The sequence below is a fragment of the Empidonax traillii genome, unplaced genomic scaffold, assembly GCF_003031625.1.
Source record: "Empidonax traillii isolate 1590-97213 ecotype Southwest subspecies unplaced genomic scaffold, ASM303162v1 scaffold119:size1479319, whole genome shotgun sequence".
In the NCBI taxonomy this organism is placed as follows: domain Eukaryota; kingdom Metazoa; phylum Chordata; class Aves; order Passeriformes; family Tyrannidae; genus Empidonax; species Empidonax traillii.
The window spans coordinates 723,831-744,543 of record NW_020955312.1 but is presented as its reverse complement, the minus strand read 5'-3'; the positions used below and the strand labels follow the sequence as shown (position 1 = coordinate 744,543).

General features: G+C 37.5%; 1 protein-coding gene across 2 annotated transcripts in view; it reads left to right on the top strand.

The window, feature by feature from the left end:
• Positions 1–18,552, top strand: part of LOC114057190 (ras-related protein Rab-10-like) — a 31,259-nt gene extending 12,707 nt beyond the window's left edge. Inside the window, exons 4-6 of one of the 2 annotated variants that reach the window (XM_027883166.1) lie at positions 3,365–3,454; positions 8,653–8,754; positions 17,901–18,550. In XM_027883166.1, coding sequence (XP_027738967.1) covers positions 3,365–3,454; positions 8,653–8,754; positions 17,901–17,975 — 267 coding nt within the window. In that variant the 3' untranslated portion in view covers positions 17,976–18,550. Of the gene's footprint in view, positions 1–3,364; positions 3,455–8,652; positions 8,755–17,900 lie in introns of both variants that reach the window. The other variant, XM_027883167.1, reaches the window with a different exon arrangement.
• The last annotated feature ends 2,161 nt before the right edge of the window (positions 18,553–20,713 follow it).

The following is a 20,713-nucleotide window of genomic DNA, read 5'->3' as shown; positions in this document are numbered from 1 at the left end:
CAGACAAACTTCTGTTCCCTTTTCAAACTGTCTTTAGTGAGTGCCAAAATCATGCAGCCCTTCACAACTACACCCTGGAAGTGTGGTGGAGGGACGCAGTGGTGTTTCTGGAGGATGTATCACTGGATAGATTGGTTCATACAACAAGGAGTCTGGAGGAGCTTGTAAGCATCACAGTCAGATTGCTGCAGGGGAGGTTGAGGCCGGCCCTTCATAGTCAGGTCTGTGCTCACCATTTAAGAGATGAAAGTATCATTTCTTCCATTAACCTGTAAGTATAGATATGGTGTAATTCTTTTACAGCAAAGGTGTCTGCTGCTTTTCATACTCACATAAATTCACAGCACTTCTGGAAAATAAGAACTGCAGAAAAAAAAGACCTAACATTTGAAAAGAAAAAAAACCCCACCAGACAAATTACATACAGAGGGGATGAGCAAGATATTTTCCCTTTTGCATTTTTGATTTTTGTTAATAGGCATGTAGTCAGGCAGTGATTTGTGTATTTGCCTGGTTTGGGTGCCCAGGCTGGGTGAATGTTAAGCAGAAGGGTGAAGGGCATGGGTGGGTGTCCCCTGTCAGCAGGTCGCTGAAGAGGCTGTGGTGCAAATGTCCAGTGTTCTGAGTCCAGTGTGTGGCAGAGCTGGATTTGAGGCTCTGCCACTGCTCCCTCCCGTGGCCACTGCTCGGAGCAGCCTCGCTCCTGCTGCCGCCAGATCCAGCTGCCCGGGAACCTAGCGGAAGAAAAACCCTTTTGCCAAAACCTGGTGACTCCAAGCTCTCCCAAACACCTCAGAAAACTAGGTTAGTCTCAATAAATCTCTTGATTCCAATTTTTTGGGAGAAATATAGTGCTGATGTTTTCTTTTTCAAAATAAAATAGTATAGGTTTTCTACAAGTTCAGGTTGTTTTTACTTTAAGCTTCAATAAAATGTGAACTTTGAAATATTAAAACCCAAGGGAAAATTGAGAAAGTGTACCAAAAATCTGTCATTTTTGAGATACAAAAACAAATCTTTTTTTTTATAATCTTTAAAAAAAAAATTTTTTTGCCTTGATGAAATGGATGAAATTTTTAATAGTACTTCTCCCTAATATGAAGGGAAAGTATTTCCTGAGTCTAGAGCTTAATCAGTGCATAGTAGCATTTTGACAACAGTAAAATAAACATCATCTTTTAGATTTTGCATTTGGAAAGCTTATTCCTGAGCTATAAATAACAGAGTATGAAAATACATAGTGAGTTTTTGGAAGCACTGAAGAGCCATATTTTTGGCCAATTCAAATCAGTGTATCCTTGCAGTTTTTATGCCAACTGAGCACATGGGCAAACTTCTGCCCAGTCATTTTGACTTAATTTTTTAGGTCTTCATCTACATAGTTTTCAGAATCTCAAATGGACATCATTTTAGTGTATAATCTTCAGTTTTCTAAATGCAAGAAACTGCAAGGCATTATCTTTAAAAGAGGAGTACTTTGAGTGCTTTGGTGGAGGATCCAGATAAAGTGAATATACATTAATACATTATATTGATATAGAATGAATATTTATTTGCAGAAATAAATACTGATTGGTAATACTGATAAATAATTACTGAAAGGCCTGGTACCTCTAACTTCTTTAAAATTTTGTTATTGTTTGAAGCTGTTTAGAATAAACATTCCTACTGCAATAGTTTGTGCTGTTGATACAGAAATAAAGTTGCAGAATTTATTCAGTGGTTTTGTATGTGCAAGTATGCCAGTATTTCCCTTTGACCTTTAACTTAAGAGTAAAGTCAAATGTCTCTCATAAAACGTTCATCAACATAAATGCTTCTTCCAAATGAAAAGTTGATTATGTGATGAGATTAAATTGTCTATTTACTCTATTTTGGGGACTGATTTACGTGATTTTATGTAGGAGAGCCTATGTAAAGTGTAGTGAATCTCCAGGGCATTCTGAAATAGCCAACATTTTGATCTGTTAATCTAGGTTAGATTGATTCACTATTTTAGGCCTGTACTTCCTACTCTTATGTTAAGTTTACTTCATTTTAATACTACGTTATCTTGCACATCAGGTCTGGGTATGAAATAAGTTTAGCTGACTCTAAGAGGAAAACAGATTAAAAAAATGAAGTAGCGTTCCCTACTAATAAATTGTGCCTGCTGCTGTACTCTTCAAATGAGGCAACTTAGTTGTAAAAGTACAAATAGACTAAAAATAATGATTCTCTCATCCTTTACAGAATAGAGATTTTTCTCTGCATTTCTCTGAAGGGAAGGACGTGCATGCATATGTGTGTGAGCTTTCAGCAAGATGATTGTGACTGGTTCTGTCTTACGGCAAAGTTATAAAAATTAGGATGATGACAGAGATCAGAGGTTTCATCAGTGTCCCGGTAGAGAGAGATGTGCAGCCTGAGACCAGGCTTTTTGAGTCATCAAAGAAGCTACATGAGCATGTGCCTCAAGAATAAAAGCCATGGCAGTCAGACCACGTTAGCTTCAATTGCCTCTAGAGTGAGACCCTCAGCTTCCTCCATTTAAGCACCAAAAGTGGTTTTAAATATAATGACTTCCACGACAAATGTCAGTTTTCAAATTCACATGCTGTTACAGAACTATTCCCTTTCCTTGTCATTATTCCAGTCATGCATAGTTACAATAGCTTATCTTAAAATAACAGTGATGTAAAGAACCCAGTGCATTTCACAGTCATCATGCACATGAGCGGATTAGAGGAATGAAGGATGAAGACAAGGTCAAAAAGGTAGATTTTTCTTCCTTTTAGGATCAATGAGGTTCTTAAATTTTGCTTCATTAAAAATCTATTGCCTTCTTCCTAGTGTCTTGGAATAATCAGACTTTTATGTTGAGTTAGAACACTTTGAATGTAATTTTACTGTCTGTGTGCAAAAGTGAAGTAAAGAGAGGTGCTCTTTCAGGTGCAGCAAATTCTTTCCTTTTAAATTGTGAGTGCTGGGTGTAGACCGGAGTCATATGCTAGTCCATGGATCTATTACTTTAGAGAGGGAAGTGTCTGTGAATTGAGGGCATTTCCAGTCACTTTAAAGCCTCAAGATGGAGCACTCATCAGAAGATGGTGCCCATGCACCATATACTTTATATCTTATGAAAGGGGTTGGAAATTATACACAGCACTTCTAAGTAGCTTTTTTCTGCTCTTTGCAATCTTGCTGTTTCACTCCTAATCCCAGTAACTGATGGAAAATATTTCCACATATGAAGGTCAGGACAGAATTTAGCCTTTACTTTCAAGAAAGTGAAGTGCTGAGAGTTCGTATGAGCTGAAGGTGAAGGACTTATGTTGTTTGCTTTTTTCTTACTTGACATTTATTAATGCTGGTTCTCTTTTAGAAAGCAGGTGATGAAGTGGACGTAATACTGTTGGGCAACAAGTGTGATAAGGAGTCAGAACGTGTAGTTCCAAAACAGAAAGGAGAAAAGGTATCATTGATACTTTCTTTGGAGTCTCCTGAGTATCTTAGTATGTGACTGTGAGCTGTTAAAAGTGAAAATGGTAAAAAGCTCCTGAATCCCAAAAATTCAACTAGGAATTGCTCCAGAAGAACACTTGTGGAGTTCTGGAGAGTTGGGGGCTTTTTTAACATACTAGTAGAAATACATTAAGTAATTCCTAGCTTATCTCTTTAGAATACACTTTTAATGGTTCAAATGCACTTTAAAAGTTTTAGGTGCTACAATAGAAATCTTATATAGAGTCTGCATTTTCAGAATACTGTTGTAATGTGGAATATTAAAATGTAATATGTTCTGCATAATTTTTTTGGTACTACCCATCAGTAATCTTTTTTGCTACAGTCTGACTATAAAGAACTATTCTGGCAGCCTATGCAAAGTGATCTGCATTTTCTATGAATAGCCCTGAATAAGACTGGGCAGATACTGAACATCCAGCTCCCCTAGACCAAACTGTGTATGTGTGGTACAGCTGAGACTACAGTATGGTTTATACCTGCTGAGCATGGTTAGGGGAAGAACTGTTATTAAGTGGAGAGTGCTGTTTTAAAGGCAATGGCAAATTACTTTCACTAAGAACCAGTGAGGAAATTCAGAATGCTATGACAGAAGAAATTTTGATAATAACTAAATATTGCAAGGGAGCGTGGCCTGTATACAAGTAAATTTTGCTACTGCAAACTCTGCATCTGTTGTCTGGAAGTCAGAATTAGCCCTCCTATTATGCTTTCAGGCATGGTGAGTCAGGCAGGATGTTCAAAGAAAAACACACTGATGATATCTTGCCAATTATATAGTCCCAGATTAGGGAACTTTAAAAAAATAACATCACCTCTTTGACAGCTTTACAGTCTTGAAAGTTCATTGTTTGTATGGCAGGTGCTTTCAGTGTTAATGTACCATAACTGTTTACAAGGAATAAGGTTGCTGAAAAACACATATGTGCTCTCACACAAAGAATGTACTGTCAGAAATCTAAAGAGTCACTGGATGCATGTGCACAAGAGGGCAGTAGTAGGGTTTTGCATATGGTATTAAGCGTGACATTTTCTGACTTCTGTGTTCTTAACCATGCAATCAAAATTTCTCTCATTGTAGTATGTTTTTCAGAAACAAATCATTACCTCCTCCCCATTGAGTCTACTTTCTAGATTTCCCCTGTGTTTTTAGGCAAGGCAACTCTTCAGTTATACTATTTCTTCTTTTAATATGATTTACAAGTGCTAAAGCATCTGACTGAACACGCTGGAGAAATATTCCATTAGCAGAGAGAGAGCTAGCAATTTTCCTCTCACTCCAAAGAAGAAAATATCCTTATTAAGAGGGGAAAACAGTTTGATACTAAGATTGACACATAATAATTCATACATAGGTATTTCATATTACCCTGAAAGTGTGAACTGTAAGTATTGTTCTGTCCAGTCTCTCGCAGAGAAGACCCTAGATTCTCTGGGAATCATATCATCTGTGTTGGCATTTTTGTAAAAATCTGTCATAACTCAGTGGCTTTTGTATCCCTCTTCCTAGACTAATTTAATGCTGAGAATTTTTTAGTTATTCTTTTGGTAGTTACATAATTTCAATCACTCAGAAATTTATATATTTAATTTTAAAATTATGAAGTATAATATTCTTGTTTTAATTGCTTTTTATTCACTTTGACAAAATTTTTAACTCAAGCTTCTTGGGCTTCCCTGTTCACACCCCCCCAGTAAAATTTTCTTTTTCACTGAAAAAGAAACGTGTTGAAGGTTATATGACTTAATAGAATATGGCAGGTTTTTTCCTATCAAATCTTTCTAACATAAAAAGCCAAGTAAAATTTTCTACCCTTTATTTTTGCATTTGCTGTCTTCATAGCTGAAGTTGATTTATATCTTTGAAGCTGATTTTACATATACAATACAAATTTTAAAAAAATATACTGCACAGCTCTAAGAATATTTCAGCCACATCTCTCTGATTCAACACTAAGAAATCATAGGAGCCCTTTGCTGGGAAGTAGTATATTTTGAGTTAAATGAACAATTGGAATTAAATTTCATCTTGGAAACGGTATTAGCATTACTTATTTTGTTACTGTAAGATATGAGCTTATTTAACACAGGATCTCCAAACTGTTCTCAAGGATATTATAAAATAAAATTGCCCAGTAGTATAATTCCAATAGGTTTGTACATGTATTTAGATATTTTATTTATGGATCTACTCAATATACTCCCAAAGGAGAAAAAAAATAGTTCTTTGAATATGTCTTTCCAATTTCTTTATGAGAGAGAGTACCCAAATCTGTGTTCATATTTCCAGCTGCTTTAACACTGGACTGGTAGGGCTTTTCCCATCTAGTTACATTTTTAGAAGACTTCTTTGCCACTGAACTTATCACTACGCAGGGTGAATTGAAATTATACATCCATTAATTTTCTTTAACCAATATTGTGCACATATAGAGAAAAATGCAGGTGCACTGATAGATGCAATGTCGTAGGCAATGTAGTAACATGATACAGAGAAGGCTGAAGTTTTTTGATTTGATTTGATTTTTCTTTTGCATTGGTCTTCAGAGGTTGAGCTTGCAGGTCTATTTGTGGTCTGTTTGTCTTAGGCCTTTGCAGGTACTGGCATGGTTTGGGAAGGAGCAGGTCAGCCAGCAATGGGAAAGCTTTGGATTAGAAACTGCTTAGGAAAGTTGGATGCATCCATAAACATGATGAAGTTCATCCAGTTGTACCAAAAGAGCTGTCAGTCCACTCTGAAAACTCATGGTGTTTGGAAGAGATCCCTTTTGACTAGAAAGATGCTGGCATGACATGAATCTTTTAAAAAAGGCAAAGAAGGGGCTTCAGGGAGGTATAGTCAGTCAGCCTTGCTTCACTCACGTTGATCAACATTTTCATCAGTGATATTGCTGATGATAGGGGGACATTTGCATGTAGCATGAGGTTAAGGGCTGTGACTGGCAGACCAAATGGGAGAACACCAATTCCGTAGGACCTTGATAAACTTGAGAACTTGGCCAACAGAAACGTCATTAAATTCATGAAGTGGAAAGATTTGCACCTGTAATGGAGTAATCCCAGGCATGACTCACTGCTGCAAAGGACTCAAGTTTCTCTGAATGCCAGCTTGAATATAAGTCAGCAGTGTTTCCTCATGGCTTAAAAGCATGCTGGGTGACATTAGAAGGGTAGTGGATGGTCAGTCTGGGGAGATTATTACCCCCCTTAATTAACGATGGCAAGGCTACAGGGAATATTGTGTTCAACTTTGGCTCTCCCATCTCAAGGAGGGTGTTGAGAAACTGCAGATGGTCCAGCATACAGGTACAAAGGTAACTGGGGTACCAGTGATCCATGAGGAGAACTGGGGGAGCTGGGTAAAGAGGAGGCTAAGGAGCAGGTCCTGGTCTACAGCAATTGAAGTGTAGCTAGAGAAGTGATAGAAGTAGACTCTTCCCAAGGGGCAACAGACACAAGACTGGCTTGGGAGGTTCAGGCTGGAGATGAGGAGAACCAGTTGCACTAGAAGGGTGTTGTAACTATGGAAGAGGGTCCCATAAAGGTTATAGAATGTCCATCATGGCTGGATTTTCAAGACTTGGGTAGGCAAAGCCATGGTTGACCCCATTTTGAGTGGGGTTACCTCTCAAAATAATTTCTGTGATTCCGTGACTAAAATATGGGGGGTTTGTGTTCATCAGAGTTTGTACGTAAGTAACCCTCTAGAAATCTGTTACATGATACAAGGAAAAGGGAGTATTTAATTAGTTTCTGTGCACTTTAGAAACTGCTAAACAGTTTACTTTAGTAGCCCAATAATTTTTAATTTGTTACGAACCATTATGCATCATTGTTTTGTATTGACACTTGTGAATAGCTAAATTATCTTAATTTTCTGTAACAAGTTGCTGAAGTATTGAAAACAGTTCACAGCAGTCAGCTAGAGTTTCAGAATCCCTTGTGAAGCAGTCTGTCTAAAGAAACAATCTAGATCTCATCTTTATTTCGGAATTAAATTTTCTTGTAGCATTTAGGAAAGGAAACCAATTTGCTCACTTTTTTCCCCTACCTTTAATATAATCTTTATTATATTTTGACTAAAACTTATGAAGTCTGATTCTTTTATCTCTATCTTCACGCCTGATTTGGGAGTTTTTGTAAAGCACTGATTTGTTATTTCTAGAGCTCATTGAAAGCAAACAGAAACTGGCAACATTAGACTTTTTATCCTAATGGAGACCCTTCCAAATAAATCATTAAGTGTTCAGTAATGACAGAATTTTCTATACATTATAAGCAGTAGGGTATTTTTCTTTGCCTGGTATCATCTTCTCCAGATGTATAGCAAGAAGGGATCCATTGCAATGGGAATAAATAGACTCTTCCACTTTTTTTGGCATATTTATTCCCACTTTGGCCCCCTCTCTTGGGAGGCAATGATGCAACTGTATTTTCTTTTTTGTGCATGTATTTAACTGTATAAATTAGGAAAAGTTTAGGACACTAAAAAAATACGACTTTTGTTGTGTTGGGTTTTTTTCTTCATGCCAGCATAGCTCTAAGCTATCAGTAAGGGAAATACACTGGAAATCAGAGAACATGAGTAAATTAAATAGAATCAACCAATATAAAGTCTGTGCTGCCCTTTTAAGTATTTTCTCTGTGCCTGTTACCAGAATATATTTTTCACACACGTATCTTTTCTTTGCTTGCCTGTTATTTCTGTGCTTCTCTCTGTCTGGCATAAAGGAATGTCTCTTTCACATTTCATCATGTCTTTTTTCCTACAGTTTTTGACATATTTTTATCTCTGCCTTTCTGCGGGCACTCCATTAGTTCCCCCTAAATAACTGCCTAGGAGACAGTTTGTTTTCCAAATATATCAAAACACTGAGAACAGAGCCACTGAAGTTTATTGTTGTCATTTACAAGTAGAGATAGGTTAAAAAAGATGTTTTGAAAATGGAAAAAATTTAAGAAGAATGTTTTAAGAATTGAAACATTCTTAGGATAAATATAGTGTACTTTACTGAGCTAACGTATTTAATCAGTGTTTATATGGCATGTTAGAAGCAGTCAGAACACCTCCATTTCTCTTGATACTAGTATTAGGAAGTGTTTTTTTCCTGAAGACTGTTCATCCCATTGCCTACATTTGTTTTTCAGATTGCTTGGGAATATGGAATACCATTTTTTGAAACCAGTGCTAAGGATAATGTGAACATTGAGCATGCATTCTCAATCTTGACTAAGGAAATACTGGAAAAGGTAGGCTTCTAAGTAGAAAGAATGTGAGATTTTTCTTGACAGATTGGGTAAACAAGGTTGTAAATACAGAACAGGTTTAGCAAAGCACAGCTAGTGCTTTTTTTCTTGTATTATGGAATTAATATTTTGAAGGGATTCTGTAGTTATGCGCATACAGAGGAGGAACATGGGGGAGAAGAACTGTGGGAGAAGAGAAAAACAATAGAGGGGAACAAGTAAAATACAGTTCAGAGAGAAAGTGAAAATTCAGGACAACTGCTTCTGTGACTTTCTTTCCCGTGCTTTTATGTAAGGGAGTGGTTAAAAGCTCTAGAGTGGTTCCACTTCTGTGCCAGGACGATTCCCTTTTCCTCCAGGTTTCTGCAGAATGTGCACACAGTGAAGATGCTGCATGCTGATGTAATCAGTGGACCTTTTATGTTTAGCAGTCAAATGTTTTATACAAGGTTCATAGCTGTTTGTTTGGCTGATTTACGCTAGTGCTTTTGAAGTTATCGTGTCCTAAAGATTTGAGTTAATTAGTAGTGGAATCAAAATTGTAGCGGTCAGAGTCATCATCTCTAACTCGAGTGTGTTGGCTTAAAAGTCCTTATCCCTTAGAATTGCAATACTTTTGTAGGTCTGAATTATTGTTCATTAGCTCTGAAAATGTTTTGCATTGTAATTTATTTTTAGACAGTAGAATATTATTTTAGACATTAATAGATGTTCTTCATGCAATGCATTATCATTACCATTCATCACCAATATTAGTTATACAAAACTAACCTTCCATTCTGAATACTGTTGAAGTCATAATAAAGATAAATGAGCAAAATTACTGACAAAGTCACAAGTTGGCAGTGTTTTGATTAAGTAACCATAGGGGATGGTCAGAGTAACAGCTCTGGGTTGGACTGCTTCTAAGTCAAGGTCCTGTTGTAATATATAACACAACCTGTAGTTGGTTATTTTGGGGGATACAGAAGAAGGAAAAAAAAATCTTTTGATTACTCTAGCATGAAAATGAAGCACAGCAACTTGACGGTCAAATATTGTTTAGAACAGGATGATAATGGCACGTCCTTGAATAGTTGGGAAAAAAGTCTCAAATAAGGTAACTCTGATTTTGTTGTAAATTAAGAAGACATTGACTGCTGTAAACAGAGAATATATTAGTATGTTAGTATGAAGCATGAAAATACAAAACAATAGCTATGATCATAACTGCTGCAAACACAAGTATGTGTGAAGTGAGCATTTCTGCACGGTGCATCTGGGTAAGATCTAAGAATTCTCTCGGTGTGAAGAAATGGTGCTTGGTTATTTCTCACATTAAGATTGCCTGCACTTACTTTAGTGTAAGTGGAACTTCAGTGTTCCTACTCATCTTCATGAAAATTCATGGGGTTTTTAGTGTAGACATGGCAAATTCAGACCACGTTGAAAATGTTATACCGCTGCATGGTTTTAATTAGAACTGCTTTGAGCAGTTGTATGCTCTGCTTGCATGTATGTGTGTTTGGGAAATATGCCCATGAGAATTTGTTGAGTTTGTCTGTAGTAACAGTTCACCCTAGCTAGAAATGTTTGGAATCCTGATGGGGCATCACATACCATTACTTTTGTGTATAATTTGCCATTTTTAGTGAAATGGATTTGTTGATTTAAACAAGGACTCCTTTAGCCCAATTGGTTTTTCCACTGGCCTGATAAGAGAGTTTGCAGGAAAAAAAAAAAAAAAAAATCTACCATACTGTTTCATCATGGTTTTCAGGTTTGACAAAATAATTTGCCTGTTCACAAAACTGTGAAATCTGAATGTAGTACTTGAATTTTAACTTCCTCTAACTGATGAAATTTTGGAGAAGGGAAAATGCAGTAGGAAGTGTGACTAGTGGCTGTGGAAAATGACATGATAGATGCCAGTCTGAGATCATTTTAGTCATATATCCATTCTGTAATGGTGAAATACATACTTGCTGATTGTAAAAAGGAGATACAGCTTTGCATATTGTTTTGGCCCAAGACACCTATGTCTGAGGATATCAGGCCTCCCATGGTTCTGCAATAGGACCACCTCCCCAGACTGATGAGATGCTTCAGTGGAAGCATGTCATTGCTTTAGCAGTCCCACAGAGGAGACTCATTTTAAGGAACTCCCTAGAAAAGTCTATTATGGCCATGCTTTTGGGAAGTATGTGAAGGTCATTCAGAGGTAAGATAAACAGGCAAAGGCAGGCTGACAGGCAGCAGACCTTTTCAGAAACATTGCAGTAGATTGTATTAATCTGAGGAAATCTAGGATTTTTTATATACACTCTCGCCTACCATTTACTACAGGCATTTCTTTATTAACTAAATGTACAGAAAACACTCTGTAGGTGGTGAAGATCAGTGTCCAGATTTATAGAGCTCATACAGAAGTACTAAGTTTCTTGATTCTTTTGAAATTTACGACAAGTTGTTGTTCAGTGGAGGATCGGGGTGGGGGGGGAACATATTGAAACCTGTCAGACATTTAAACAAAACAAAACAAAAGGCAAATTTGTATTGTCACTATTTTGTGCTGCATTTTCCTATCTCTTCATTTGTATTTTTCTTGTAGTGAGTTTAAGGGAGAGAGAAGACTTCTATATCCCATCAATTCAGATAACTAAAGTACTGATTGACGTTTCAGACACTGTCTCAGCCATTCTATGCTTGGGCTCAGTCCTACAGCTCTAATTTACGTGGGTACTCTCACTAAAACCATCAGATATTATTTGACAGTTTACACTGGTAGCAGCTAAGAAGTCATGCCATATTTCCGAGAACTCACAATTTTCAAACCAATCAGTTAATAATAACTGAATGCAGTACTTTAATTTTAACTTCCTCTGACTGATGAATTTTTGGAGAAAGGCAATAATAGCTGATTTGATTCTATTTGAAAGGCTGCAGTGGAAATAGATGTTAATGACAGATTATTCCAGAATATTGGTTAGACATGTTGACAAATTACAACAATATTTTATTTATTCACAATTCTTACAAGTCTCAGATATGCCTAAACCTGTTCAGTAATAGATGAGAGCTGTTCTTTGACAATGCTTCTGGTTGCCAGTAAACTACTTTTATTTGCAAGTCAGTCCTCAAAAAACAACCAAAACCAAACAAATACCACCCAGAATGCAGTTAACATTTGCATTTTTGTGTTGTTTGGTGCCATGGCTGACAAGCAGTACTTTTCTCAACTAGCTTTAAAAAAAATATTACAAACCTTTGTATTTATGTCTTTGTGTGTGTGTGGTTGTTGGTATTTTTCTAAAATAGGAGCAGAAGGAGGGAACTGTATTTAAAAAAAAAAAAAAAAAGAAAAAAATAATTAGTTTTCACCTTTTTCTGAAAACTGCAATAAAGCTTAACCAAAACTTAAGTTCTGCCTACCTCCCAAACTGACTACTAAGATTATTTTAATCATATTGAATAAACATGTATCTGCTGAGTAGAGAACAGTGAAAATCCATTTAAGACCTTGCCCTGTGCTGTTGAGAGCAACATTTAATGTTTAACAGCTGGATGTCATTTGAGATGAACATTCTAAAATAGCAGGCCTCAATTCTGCCCTTCCTTCATTTCTTTACCTTCCTTTCCTACGGCAACAGATTTTCGAGATTACACTATGTGTCCCATGCCTTGACTCCTTAAGTACCTTTGTAACTTGTTAGCTGATTTTAAGCAAATTTGACTGGTCAAACTAAGAGATAATTAGCTCCTGAGGAGTTCCTTGAAAATAAGGTAAGAGGCAAGAGTAGTCTGCAAAAGGAAAGTCTCCAGCATTACTTCATGCAGTGTTGGACAGAGACCACTCTATAGAGAGACTGAAAAATGCTTCAACCAGCCATTCCAGCTGGAACTTGCATCATAGATATCAAATTTAATTCACATCAAGACCCAAATCCATAGGAAATCGTATTTCATTATTGCTGAGGTTCATGGAATTGTTAGTTTGTCTAAAAGATCCCTGTGTCTCCAGCAGTGCATACTCAGTGTTTCTTTATTATCCTCAGTCATGCACGGAGCCCCAGGCTTTGTTTGCCCTTTATTTATCTTGTACTGACCACAGAATATTAATTCCTTCGAGAGGGTTTTCATAATGCTTTTAATGCTGTACTTTAGATCTATTTTAGATTTTTATCTCCATAACCTTCTTAGTAACATTAGGTAGTATATTCAGCATTGCACACATGGGAACCAAGGTACAGAGATTAAAGCAAAGAGGATAAATGGTACCAACTCTCTTAGTGTTGGTGCAGTGTAAGGCATAATTTAACTACACTATCTTATTTAATTTAAAATAAAAAAACCCCCACTGTTCTGGACATTGAATGAGCCAGATATTCTTCTGGAAACAGTAGCATATAATTAGGTTATGTAAATCAAAACTTAATCACAATGTCTGAGTATAGGGGATATGAGATTCATCTTGATGTGCAACCTTAGCCAGCTAAAATTTGCATGACTGGTCTGGTTGTCTGGAATCATCTCTATACAATGGAAAGAGATGAGTCTTTTCAGGATAAAATTTTGTTCTGGAGGTGCATTTCTCTTTCCCTTGATTATAGGGGGTTCCATATCTCAGTCTATATGGTTTCATATGATTCAAATTAAATAAATTAAACTCCAGGAGACCAAAAGAATGTTACAGACTTGACTCACTTCTGGCAGTTACTGCTTCTGTGGGATCTTGATTTTGAAGATGTATTACTCTCTTAAATAGGGCTGTTGAGGTGCAACTATACTAAACCTTACCTCGATGATTTGTGGGGTTGAGGAACCTTTCAGGAGGACTACAGCTGTCTTCTCAAGTTTGTAAACTAATTGCAGTACAACATCATTACAGTCTACCTGGTATTAACAGAAGAGGGAGATAGAGCCCCACACTTTGCCAGTGGGTTAGGTGTTTTAGACATGGTGGAATAGCAGGTTTTGAGAGCAAGGCCTTCATCAACATTTCTTGAGGAACGTATTCAGCAGCAGTTAGATTCTCCTCTCCCACAGAGACTGCCTTCCCTGTTAATATATCCCTAGCTCATGCTTAGTACTGCTTGTGCCATGCCCTGCCCATTACTGTTGTGAGAAGACTGTCTTTCACTTTGAACAAGTAATTTGAATTACAGAATATAGGGAAAATGCACAGAAAGTGTCATGACTGTTCATAACTGAACTTTCTGTCTACTGGCAGTTCAGGAACAAAAATGACATGGACTTGGTTGCATCAAGTTCCCTGCCATCCTTTGTCAGTCTTTGTCAACTATTATTGTTAAATATAAACAAAATGATTGCAGTGATTAAGGAAGATCATTTTGTCATTAGAATAAAAATCCTCAAAATTTAAAGAAGTTATAAATAATAGGAACCTCAGTTACAGTCCCTTCTTGTTTCTCAAAAACTGCTAGTTTTCAAGCAAGCACTCCAAGTCTGACTTTGACTGGGAGCTTGATGTGGATAGAGTAAAATTCTGTCATTCTTCTGAACCCACAGTGAGCCTCACCTCTGAAATAACTAAACCAGTATCAAGATACCAAGAACTGGTGCTTGAGTAGGTGAATCATCTGACTTTGTATGGCACAGTTGATCTGAGCAGTTTTTGCAGCAAGGAAATCTTAATGAAGATCTACAGATTTACTCCATTAGAAGCCTTTCAAAGAGTTTGTCTTTTCGTTACATTTCCCTGTGTATACCACCTTAGCTTTCTTTCTCTGATTAAAAAAAAAAAAAAATTGGAATCTAAGCCATCTCATCACAATTCCTGTGTCTAGGTATCTATTGTATGCCAATGATACAAACTCTGCTTAGAGCTGGAGAGGAGAGACAGCCGGGAGGGAAGACAGCAGGAAGCATAAAACAGGTTGAACAGATGCCTCTTTGTTAGGTGAGACATGTCTGGTGTGCTATTTAACAGGAAAAACTAGTATTTGATAGCAGGAAGTTTCAACATCTTGCTAAAATCACTGCAGGGTAGAGTGGCATCTCTGTCTGTGGAGGTATTTTCAAAACCCCACTTTGCTCAAGATGCCAAAGAGGAAGCTCAAGCTTCTTGGTACCATTTTGGTTCTTCTCATCTTTCCACAGCTCTTTTGCTGTTTGTTGGCTGACTTATTAGGCAGTGAATTACAACAGGCTGAGCTGAAATGTGAGCTGGAAGTGTTAGTGTTCATGGAGCCCTGGAGGAGAAATGCTGCCTGCCTTGTTCCCAGAGGTGGGAGAGATTTGCATAACTCCCTGCTGTAATTTCAGGAGAGGGGGTGCCCCACCTCTTCCAAGGCTTGGTTGAAGTTGAGCACTACATGGGATTGTCCAAATCTGATCGTTGCTTCAGTGCTTTATGCAGGACTCCTCATATCTCTTTAGATTATGAATATGCACTGTTAAAATCTGTAAAGCACATTTGCTTAAATGAGTCCCAGGACCTCATTTGCTTCACAAAGATCCTGTATGGAACAGTCTTACTGGTCTTACCAAACTGAAGTGATTAAGAATCCTCAACTTTTACATTTTAAAATTTTAAAACGGATTTCAAAATGGCTTTTCTTTATTTGTGGAGTGGTGGTTCTTGTCTTTCTGTCCTGGCTAGACTGTTGATAAACTATCAGATAACGATCTTACAGAGTATAAGAACCATTGCATTATCATTATGCTTCCCCATTCTTAATTACTTACAGTACTGAGGATCCTTGCTAAGGATACATGAACAGCTTACTTGCCACCCAGAACTACTATTAAGTAGTAAAATATTTGCAAATAAACATCTTCAGTGTTTAAGGAATATGAAAGTTTCTCCCCTGTGACTGAAAGCATGAAGTTTGATCCTGAAGTATAGCCTGCAACATCTTTGAATTACCTATTTCCTCTAAAGTTAAGTGAAATCTGAATTCTGAAACTGTTCAAAGGGGGCTTTTCTAGAACTCCTTTACTACTTAAACTGATTTTGTTTTCTCTGGAAAAAGTATGGGTGAGACAAAACCTTTTTAATTTATGTCCACAATAATCAATGCTCAATGTTATTTCTTGATCTCAAAAGAGTGAATTTAAACTTCTTACTGTACCATTTTTTTCCAACGCTATTCCTTCAGAATCTTATTTCTAAACCAGAGTGGTATCTTGTTCCTTGAGATGGCAAGGTTATGTTTGTGTACTTTGGATTCTGCCTTGCTCCCTTCTTCAGAAAGGTCTTCATACTTTATATTTGCTATCTATGCTTGCAGACTATCAAATACTACCTCTGCCTAGCACAAATGTTAATAGCTAATGCCTGTACTCGAGTACCTTACGCAACTGTGTAAAAAGTTAAAACTTATCACAAGTTATAAATCTGTGTGTTGGTATTTGTGTGTATTCTCAAGGGTAATAAAAATGTTATGTCTCTTGGTCCTTATCACTCAAAAAATAAAAATAATTTTAAAAAACCCAAACAAAAAAAAAAAACCAAGTAAAAGTGCAGATGCTGTGTTTCTTCATTATGTGACTAATGTCAAGAAATTCCTGAAATGAGTAAGTCACAGTCTTCCAGTACCCTACCGTCAGAACAATATTTGGTAATAATTTTACTGATAACAGCTTCAGCATCCATCCTGAGGTTTAGACACTACAATACATTTTCTGCCCTCTGTTCCTGCCTCTGTCATCACTTCTGATCCCTTCCCAGGTTCATCTTCTCTCCCAGCACCTTGCACTGTGGAAGTCTTCCTAGGTCTGTGTAGCCCCAGGGAGGAACAAGCTCAGTCGCTCTCTCTGTGGGGACAGCCCTGCCACAGGAAGAGCTGAAACTGTGGCTGCAGAAGGAAAAAGGAAACAAATTTCATGTGTCCACTCCAGGATTTTAGGCAGCGATAAATATGCTCAGCCAAAGAGGCATCAGGCTTATTTGTAGCATGGGGCAACTTTCTATTTCGCCCTCATTCTGATTCACTTGAGTAATTTTAGATGAACCTTTCTGGATGTAGTCAATGTTCAACTACACTGTGACATTGTATATGTAAGTTTTCAATTCTGAATCATGATTCACATTGTTTATGATGACTTTTTTCCCCTTTTCCTTTCTTTTTTCTCGTGCTTTGAATTTCATGAATTCCATCTTAGATAGCTGTTGTCTCTGGAAGCTTCTCTTTATTGTCAGAAATGGTTGTTTGGGGCTGTTGGGTTTGGGTTGAGATGAATGTGGTGAATCCCGTGGTTGCACTTACTTCTCTGTGTATCATTACATACTTGGTAAACCTGCCAAGACACAGGCAGGAGAATGGCAAGTAGAAAAGTTAGGACTTTTTGTTTCCTGGGCATGTGACAATATTCTCTGTGTCTTTGTGCCCTTGTTCAGGGTTCAGTGTTCACAGTTTCAGAGTGCAGGATTGCGACATGTATTTGTACTGTATTGCACAATTGGGTTTGATTGTTTCTCTGGTCAACACTAATTATCTAATCGAGTTCATTGCTGAAAGGAAGAGTCCTGGTTTTGATGATTTTTATTTTTGTTATAATCTGCTTTTGCAATCAGTACATAAATGTTTTACAAGGGTGGAGTGCTATTTTGATAGTTTATCATGATAAGAACTGAACTGTTTCCATTTGGAGGTATTCATGGTTATTAAATAGAGGCAAGAAAACAGAGAATTTTAGTGAATTTCACAAAACAAGTTAAAGTCCTTTTTAACAGTTAATAGCCTGTGCCTTTTTTAAATGGGTACTGATACTCTGTATTTTCATGTTGCTTCCAACTGGGCTTTTGCATCCCATGCTCAATGCTTCAAGGGTTAATGCACTTAACTGAAACTTGTGAAAATTGGTGTAGTCAAGAGGAGAACCCGTATTTATGAACAGTTCATGTGAGTAAAGATTTTAGGATCCCATGGTTTGTAGTATCTCCTCAAAAGACACTTTCTATCATCCTTCAGAATTAGGAGAGATGTTTGAGGCAGCTAAAGAACGTAAAGATGCCAAACCAGGAGTTGCATGGGCATCAGTTTCCATCTAATTTATTAAAAAACTGCAATCTTTTAATTAAATATTCAAATACAAATACATCTAGTGACTTCACCAAATATTTTACATGAAAATATGTGAAAAAGCAAGCTTTTCAACTGTTGTGTTCTAGTTATCTTAATTGTTTGCTTATGTTTGTTTTACAGAAATCCTGTTTATTATATGACTTAGATGTTGTGACTCTAAATGAAAGTAAGAAGAGAACCTGCTGTGCATTCTGAAATATTGTTTCGTGTTCCATTTTCTCTTCAGAAAATATTAAGTGTTGCAAAGGCACACACAAGATTTTAAAAGTGAGCCTGTAATCCCAGAACACAGTGTTCAGGCATCCTTTGTATTGCACAGACTTTGTTGCCAAATGTTTTTATATGTTTATATTATATTTTCATATTTTTAATTTGAAGATAAAACAGTTATTTGATGTTGAAATGCATCATAGGATGACTATTTGCATACAAATGTTTGCAGAAATGTAATCTAAGTGTACAAATTTTCTCTTATTAAAAAAAAAAAATTACCATTACTTTTTTTTCTGTGTTATTTATACCAGATTTGTAACATAATGAACATTGACATCACCATCACAAAGGCAACCTTCTGATCTATGAAATCATACAACATCTTTTTAAGCACGTGATAATTACTGCCATCTCCAAAGATAATTCTGTGGGAATTTTTGTCTTTTGTTTCTTTTACATCTGTTTCAGAAACATACGTGTTACTTCAATACCCTTGAATAGGGAGGCTGCAAAGGTGAGGGCTGAGGGAAAAGAATAAACCATATACAAAATTGGTGTCATAGAATGGTTTGGGATGAAAGGGAGCTTAAAAATCATCCTGTTCCAACCCCCCTGCTGTGGGCAGGGATGCCTTCAACTGGGGGTATGTTGCTGAACCTTCCTAAGAAGGCAGAAAACAGAGAACAACACAATCCTGTAATGCACATCCTGTAATAATCATCTTTCTCATATGAAGTTGTATAATTCTTTAAAATAATTCATGCAGGTATTAGCAGCATACCTGTATTTTCAAATGTTTATTTTGTCACAAATGATTGCTATATAAGGGTTTGTTTGATATTGTGGCATATTCATGTTATTTTCTTAAAGTATGAATAGATTATACTCATATATGATGTGAGTATAATGATTCTGATCATTTAATCTGCGTTATACTGGTATGTAATATCTTTAATTTCAGTGGAGGATATTATATTTAATTTAAAATGAGGGCAGAATCAGATTGCTGGTTACTTTTTCTTTAATCAGAGGCAAAGGGAGCACAAATCAAACTTGTAGGACACAAAAAGCAAGCACAAATTGGGAATCTGAAAAATTGTGGTGACCATACTGATGGGTTTTGGGGGGATTTTTTTTGCTTGGGAGATGTGCTTCTTCCTGATTGTTAAATTTAATTGTTTTATCAACATTTGTGAATGAATAATAGTATGCAAAATTCTGTTGTGAGCTATCCCAGCATATCCAAAATAACTAACTCCACTGGCTTACTGTTCTGGGATGTCACTACGCTGCTTCTTTTCTGGGGGGCTGTTTGCAGATTGTCGTAATATCAGTTTATTATTAGAGTTGGTATTGAGACAGGAAGCTCTAGTGAAAAATGCTTTCTGAAGCACATGGGACCGAATGTGCCTGAGGATACTGGCAGGTTCATGTGCTACTAGCGCAGTTAGTGTGCTTGCAGAAAGGGTGCAAAAGGATGGGAAGGGCTACATATTTACAGCTGCTCCTGAGTACTCACCATGAGCAGTCACTTAAGCCAGCGTTTGTTGCAAAATCTGAGAACAAGGAACAAAGGATAATCCCTGCCCTCATTACAACCATAGCAGAGGAGGGAAACAGTGCTGGAAGGGATTTTGAGAGGCTGTCTAGGTCCTCATCATATCTCAGCCTCTGATCAGCTGGCCCTGCTGTACTGCAAGAAGATGGTTAGAGACTTGGAGTGATAGAGATTTCAGAGTGGTTACCATCCTTACTTAACAGGTTTTGTCCATAGTCTGTACATTTATTCATAATTTAGCAATTTGATGAACTTTCTATTTTCCTTCTGGTCATTGAAGATCAGGTGATTTGATCAACTTAGACTTCATTTCATTTCTTCCTCCTCCTCTCTATGGATCAAATTCTGCAGTTTTGCCTTTTTGCAGTGGATCTCTGACGAAAAAAAGGAGGACACCTCTTACAGTGAAACGAAAGATAAAAGGTAGATGCTCACACCAGACCCTCAGATATCTTTATAATACCTTGCATGAGCAAAGATTGCCAAGATTTTTCCAGTAATACAGGAAGTGTTCTCTTTCAAAGCATGAGATGTGCAAATATCAACTGTGTCAGTTACACTGCTCTCTTTCCCCTTCCCCCTTTGCCTCAGGATGCCCCTGGATCTATAGACTGAGGCCAGTTGCATGAGGCCCAGTGAGGAGAAGTGCCAGTTCCTGATCTTTGGTCACAACCACACCCTGCAGCACTACAGGCTTGGGGGAGAATGGCTGAAAAGTGGCCTGTCAGAAAAGGACCTGATGGTGCTGGTCAACAGGAGCTGAACATGAGCCAGCTGTACTCGGCACTGGTGAGGCTGCACCTCAAGTACTGTGTCCAGTTTTGGGCCCCTCACTCCAAGAAGGACACTGAGGTGCAGGAGTAAGCCCAGAGAAGGGCAACAGAGTTGCTGATGGGTATAGAGGGTAAGTCCTATGAGGAGCGGCTGAGGGAGCTGCAGTTCCTTAGCTTGGAGAAAAGGAGGCTCAGGAGTGACCTTATTCCTCTCTACACCTACCTGAAAGGAGACTGTAGCAAAGTGGGGGTCTGTCTCTTCTCCCAGGCAACTAGCAACAGGGAGAAGAAGGCATGGTCTCAAGCTGTGCCAGGGGAGGTTCAGGTTGGACATCAGGAAAAATTTCTTCACGGAAAGCATTGTTAAGCATTGAAATGGGCTGCCAGGG